At 40.8% G+C, this 6686-nt stretch overlaps 1 protein-coding gene across 1 annotated transcript in view; it reads right to left on the reverse strand.

Moving 5' to 3' along the window:
* Window positions 1-3875: 3875 nt before the first annotated feature.
* The window catches only part of LG7_11H4orf47 (linkage group 7_11 C4orf47 homolog), a 21626-nt gene continuing 18815 nt past the window's right edge, over window positions 3876-6686 (reverse strand). Inside the window, exons 7-8 of the mRNA XM_005362649.3 lie at window positions 5630-5799; window positions 3876-4075 (exon numbers count right to left, since the gene is read on the reverse strand). Coding sequence (XP_005362706.1) covers window positions 4009-4075; window positions 5630-5799 — 237 coding nt within the window. The 3' untranslated portion in view covers window positions 3876-4008. The remainder of the gene's footprint in view (window positions 4076-5629; window positions 5800-6686) is intronic.

Below are 6686 nucleotides of genomic sequence, written 5' to 3' on the forward strand. Positions count from 1 at the left end.
TACTATAATTGAAAATTTAGTGAGAAATAAAAATTCAGATTAATAAATTAACTTATAACAAACTATTTGATGTATAATAACGATATAGGCTCTTAAAGCATACGTTATAGCTTGGGAAATGCTTTTAATCATCTTCATGATAATTCCTTCTTCCTGGTAAATAATAAAGAGAGTCTCAAATGGTTAACTTGTTCCAATATGCATAGCTAGCACTGGACCCTTAGACACACACATATATATGTAGCTGCAACATTTACACATAAAATTACCAAGCAGTATCTGTAGAAGCAGCAATCTTGGATATTTCCAAAACATATACTATACTAAGGTTGAACTTTCCAGATGCTTTTAGAATGTCTTGTTACTCACATTTCTCTTTTCAAAACTGATTCTTATTCATATTCTTTCCCATACACCAAGTCCTCCAAGACCCCCTTCCCTGCCCACCTAATTTTGTGTTCTCTCTCTTAAAAAAATAAAATGAAGACACAAAAGAAAAAAGTCACTAAAAAACATGGAGTCCGCTTTGTTGGCCGACTACCCGTGAGCATGAGACCTCCCCAGGAATGTGGTTGATATGCCCAATGACCTGTGGAGTCATGTCATTGAAGAAAACTGACTCCCCCTCTCCCTATTGTTGGGGGATGGCTTCTTGGCTAGGGTGGGCACATGCTGAGAATTTGCGTGGCTTGAGCCTGTGCAGGTCTTGTGAGTTCATGTGGGCATCTGCCTTGTTGTGTCTGGAAGACGCCATTTCCTGGGAGTCACCCACCATGTCTGGATCTTACAGTCTTTTTACTTCCTGTTCTGCAGCCATCCCTGAGCCCTTAGGGGAAGAATGAAACAGAGACATTCAGGGCAGACGAGTCTCTTTCTCTGCACAATGCCCAGGGAAGGTCTCTGGTACTCACTACCTACTGCAAGAAGCTTCTCTAATGAGGGTTAGGAAGGCCACTGATCCTGTCTGATGTCTAGTTAAGATCTTTCTCTTTTCGGTCTTCTTCCTGCTTTCCTGCGGTGGGTTTTGTCTGAAGACCTGTGGATTTGCCCTTCTGGAAGCAAAATGACTTCAGAAAATGCCGAAAGTGGGCAACCTTCCCAAAATTCCAAGCTACGGTTGTTACGCCAGACGATTGATTCAAAGATAGGAGACTAATACAGAAAAAAGTGTGTGAATTCCTCTTTACCCTCTTGACTTCACTTTTTGCGCACTTTGTGGAGATCATTGCTATCGGGGATAGGGTAGATTAAGAAACACACTGTCAAGAGATTAGTGCTTCTGCGGCTTCTCACTTCTGTCAGCTGGCACGGATCAATGCACCCAGGAAAGGAACAAGAGGGATTGGGATCCATGGACATTCCCTTGGCATTACATCCCAAGCACACCATTGCTCAGTATTATGGACTCTTATTAGTATCTCCTTCAGGGGCCCCTTTATCATTGAAAATAAAGGAATCCTTTGCCAGATGACGTCAAATGATCTTTCTCTTGGCTGTTCTGTGGATGAGATTCTGAGACTAGTTCAAGCTGTCTGGTTCACTGACAAAAGGTGACAAAAAGGGGTCCAGCTGGCTGGGAACACCTGGCAGTGATACCAGCAAGCTGATGTCCCAAAGAGCCAAGACTATTTCTCCAAGCAGAAGTTGAACTCTGAACTGTGTTTATACCAGGCAGGAAGGGTATCTAGGAAAAGAAAATCTCTTTGGTGCTTTATTCTTGCTTAAGCACAAAACACGGTGTGATTGAAGACACGCCTTTCCTACAGGGTTGGGGAGAGTCAGTCTTCCTTCTATTGGTGGGAATGACCTGAGCTATGCTGTGGGCAACCTTTCCTATACCAGCAGCAGGGCATCAACCGACTGTTCTTTTGTAATGTCTTCTAAACCTGAACTGAGGGAAATAAAGTGATTTCTCCCCACTCTGTGGGCTGCCTCTTCATTCAAATGATGGTGCCCTTTGCTGTACAGAAGTTTTTCTTTCAGAAGGCCCCATTTATGAATTGTTGGTCTTTTAGTGCCTGGCTTTTTCATGGTCCTGTTCAGAAAGTCCTTTCCTGGGCCAGTGAGTTCAAGTCTAGTACCTACTTTTGTCTGTCAGATTAGTTAATTCTAGATTAGTCTGGTTAACATCTACAAACCTTGTTTTAAGTACCGAAAACAAGTTGTTAAATACGGTGTAGCTGAGATGATTGGCTAGATGCAAAGTTTATCTCGTCTCTTATTCACTGATGGTAAGAAAACTACCCAAGTCACCCCTACACCACAGCGGGAAAGAAGACAGTCTGAAGTTGTCCGGAAACAGGATATCAGTTATCAGTTCTAATTGCCTCCAATTTTGTCATATCTGAGTAATTTGTGTTCAAGAGTAAGCAATAAAACTGTTTTGCAGGAAACTACACAATGCTGTATATTTGTATTTTCAAAACTAAAATGACAAAGATTTTTAAAAAAATATTATAAGAAAACAGTGTACCCTCAAATTAAATGTGTGTTCTACCCCGATACTGTGAACACCTTAATTTTTTTATATTCTTCAATGCTCCTGTTACTGGCTTCAGCATTTGCTTTACCAAAAATTGATAAAATAATGCAAACCCTAAACAGGAATCTGTTAGTTGCCGTATTAGTCCTTATACCCTGTCAGCGCCCTATCTCTGCCCTACCCTTGAGTTGCGAAGTTACGGCATCTCTCAGGCTCCTCAGCTCTGTGATGTGCTGGGTTTAAACACATTACCCAACTCGCAGCAAGGTCTTCCTATCAATAACTTTTGTTCAATGTGGGCTGCGGTGGATGTCTACGTTTTGACAAGAGAAATCTGAAATATGGAAACTACTGGGGAAGGGATTTCCAGCAAAGGTGTGCTCTGAGTACTTATCCATCTGCTAGCCTGTCTTAGAGCAGGAAGCCACCCCGTGTGGAAGTGTCAGGACTCCTCTTTGGGGGTCTCTATTTCTCAGTCCGGGAGCTACGTTAGGCTAGATATGTACCTGGCTTTCCCAGGGTGACAATAATAGCAGAACATTTTACCATTGTTAAATTTGTTTTGAAATAGCTCATAGCATATGTCTTAAAGACATCCCTATGCATGTAATGTGATTCATTGGTGACGCTGGTCTTCAAAACAGGAATGACTTTACCAGTTCCATACAGCCAACTGCATGCAACAAATCTGTAGTTTCATAGTAATAGATAATAACAAGCCTTACACATACATGTATTCTTTTGATATAATAGGTTTATATTTATAGATTTTTATTAAGATCTCTACAGTTGCCCATCTGACTGTGTGGTTTGTGAGCTACAGCTAATTACAATGCTATCTTTTAGAGCAGTCTCCAGGGTAGGACATAGATAGGACGCTGTGAAAGAGACAATCTGGGGAAGCTGGCGAGGAACAGGACAGACAGCCAACAGAGCGTACCTATCCTGTTCTAGCTGAGAGACCACCCTTCGGCTCAGTCAGGCCAGCACTCACCTGGATGAAATCATCCCAGGCTTTACCACAGTTATTAGTAGAAGGCATGATACCATTTGCATTAAAGCAGGTGTCTTGCTACGATGCAGTACTTGCGCATGAGCTGTGTCTTATAAGGGAACCTGAAATTTATCTTTGATGTTGAGAGTGTTTTGATAGGCCATAAGATCTAGGTAATTCTCAATACAATTTTCAACTAAGTCGAAGAGAAGGGAAGAATTTCTTGTGACTTCACACTGCTCCAGGCCCTAGCCTTGCCTCTCCCCTCCTCCACTACAGCTCCTTACCAGAAGGAGTAAAACCTTTCAAGTGAAAGATTATGCTTCAGTTGGAAATTTTTAAGAAGATTCTACCTGGAGATAAAGATCCAAAAGTACAGCTCCACAACCCCAGAATAAGTATTAGCTAACAGTATTTATTAAAATCAGAAAGGGGTTGACAGCTGAGTCTCGCGTTTGAATTCTCTTTAAAAGCTACGGAACCATGTATTCCACAACACTGTGTGTTCACTCCGGCGAGTTACTGAGCGGAGCTAGAAAACCAGCTGCTTTCCCAGAATGTCTGCCGAGGCAGTCTTGTAGTTCTTCACGTTTAGTGCCCTAAAATTAGAAAATAAATGCACATTTAACTTTATTAGCCTGGGTAGCGTATCTTTATATTCGTTGAGTATTTGCATTAAAAAACTCAACCAATATATTTTATAACATGAAATTCCATAGCAATTGTCTGTGCTGCCGGTATTAAAATCAAGACCTCATAATTCCAGACATGGAATCTGCTTCTGAGCTCAGTGGAACCCAGCCCACGAGCAAAAAAATAAATAAATAAATAAAAAATTCTCGTTAACTTAAAAAAGCTTTGTACTAAAGTCAGATATACTTGGAAAATCTAAGAAAAAATAGGAACTACATTTTCACCCCTAGTATCTGTGAGTTTATTGGCTTTAAAATTAGGATGGGGGATTAAAACTGGATTACAGGTGATTCATGATCACATAAAAAGAGAATTCAATAAACTAAGTTACTACCACAAATAAACCTCTGGTTTTTCCGAGGAACAGTCAGTTGCTACTCCCCTGCTCTGAACACATTTCAAGTGTATCAGAGAACCTTCCAGGCTTATTAGAAGATAGCACAGAAAACTTTCACACTGCCCCACAAAATGTCCCATCTGGTTGAAGGCGGGTATGATAGAGGAAATTCCAGTTTCATTTTCTGTTCTATTGGATGAAGTTGGCAGAGAACTGACAGGTGGCTTTGCAAAGAATAAGGCCAAAGGATACAGAACATGAGTGCCCTGTCTCCAATTTCAGACCCAACACTCTGCCCCCTGGCCCACACAGAACATCGCTTCTAAACTCCACAGCTTAAATAACAAATTTACCCCACTAAACAGAGTAGCCGAGTCACCCGGCTGCATGAGGAAAAGTTGCTTAGAGAAACGGCTCGGTTTTATTTTGTTCTTTTAGAATATTTTAATATTGTTAAGGGTTATTAAGATTCCAAACAATTGCTGAGAAACAGTTAATATAAATACAGATATCCACGCAGTCTCAAGTGACTTGTAATATAGTGCCTTCCATAAGGCAAGGCAGGTATATGGAATGTCTCTGGATTTCCTTATTTTTAAGATTCATTTTTATTTTATGTGTGTGTTTTCCTGCATGTATGTCTATGAAGCACATGGTACCTACAGAAGCCAAAAACAGGGTTTCAGGGTCCCTGGAAAGGGAGTTAAAGGTGTTTTTTGGGTTGCTGTGTGGGTTCTGAGATTCAAATCCAGGTTCTCTAGGAGACCAGCCACTGAGCCATCTCTCCAGCCCTTGTGCTCATATCTGCCACTGAGCCATCTCTCCAGCCCTTGTGCTCATATCTGTCACTTTAAAACTATGGACACGGAGCTGGAGATGACTCAATGGTTTTGCTGAGGACCCAGCTTCTCTTCCCAGCACCCACATGGCAGCTCAGAACCATCTGTAACTCCAGATCCAAGGGATCAGATTCCCTGTTTTGGCCTATTCAGAGACCAGGTACACACATGGTACACTCAGACACATAAAATAAAAATAAATAAACTAAGTGAAGTATTTGTTAAAGCATCTAAAAGGCAGAAATAATTTTCTTGTTTATGGACTAAATATGAGATAAGCCTACCTTCTGACATTCAGCGCCATTATACTTTCCATGGGTCTGCTTTTCGGTCCATTTGGGGGATGGAAAACCTTCTCCCCTTTCCCAGGAATCACCTTTCCTAATTTAACCACATAAGGGTCAGCTGAGTGTGCTGGGTAAGGTTCAAATGTCCCTGCCTTCATGCCACCAGGCTATAAATAAAAACAAGATAATTCAATATGTTTGTAGAACGCAGCTACAAAATTACATTGTCAGGAAGCTCAGATATTATTTTCTAGTTGATAGACTTGGTTTTATATTTAAAGTTATCTATTCTGTTCAAATACCAACAAACGGTCTCTCTACTGCCAATTCTGCAGGGTCCAAACATTACAATTCTAATAGTTTACTATAAAACAGAAATGTTTGAGGGGCTGGAAAGATGGTTCAGTGGCTAAGAAATTTGCCTGCACTTCCTAAGGTCCTGAGTTCAATTCCCAGCCACCACATGTGCTCACAAACTTCTGTAATGAGATTTGGTGCCCTCTTCTGGCCTGCGGGGATACATGCAGGCAGAACACTGAACACATAATAAGGAAATAAATCTTTAAAAAAAAAACAGAAATGTTTGTAGAAGATAATATTCTACACTGTTACCAAGCATTGATATTTTATTGCAATTTTAATCAAACTATCAACTAGTGATTTAGTAAGCCTATTAATGAAGGGATGAGACAAATGTAAGATATATTTCTCTATGGAAGGGCACAGGGAGCTTACCACTAACATGAGAATGCTGAATTTCAGACAATGATGCCAAGAAGATCCCCTCCCTCAAAAGAGGAATAGCAGAGACACAGACAGTGAGAGGAAACATAATCTACTCTAGAAAAGCCTTAGGGTCTAGCACAAGAAGTCAATCCAATGATTTTTCTACCTACATGTGAGATACACCAGAAATTCCTTGGACTTTTTAAACTTGATTTGATGGGATGTTTATCTTTATGTTATTCGCTCTTTAAGAGGATTCTGTGTGGTGACGTATGACTGCTATCTCAACCGAGGGCAAAAGATCTCAATTTTAAGGCCTGCCTGGGCT

Source organism: Microtus ochrogaster, linkage group LG7_11 (genome assembly GCF_000317375.1).
Source record: "Microtus ochrogaster isolate Prairie Vole_2 linkage group LG7_11, MicOch1.0, whole genome shotgun sequence".
NCBI classification, from domain to species: Eukaryota; Metazoa; Chordata; class Mammalia; order Rodentia; family Cricetidae; genus Microtus; species Microtus ochrogaster.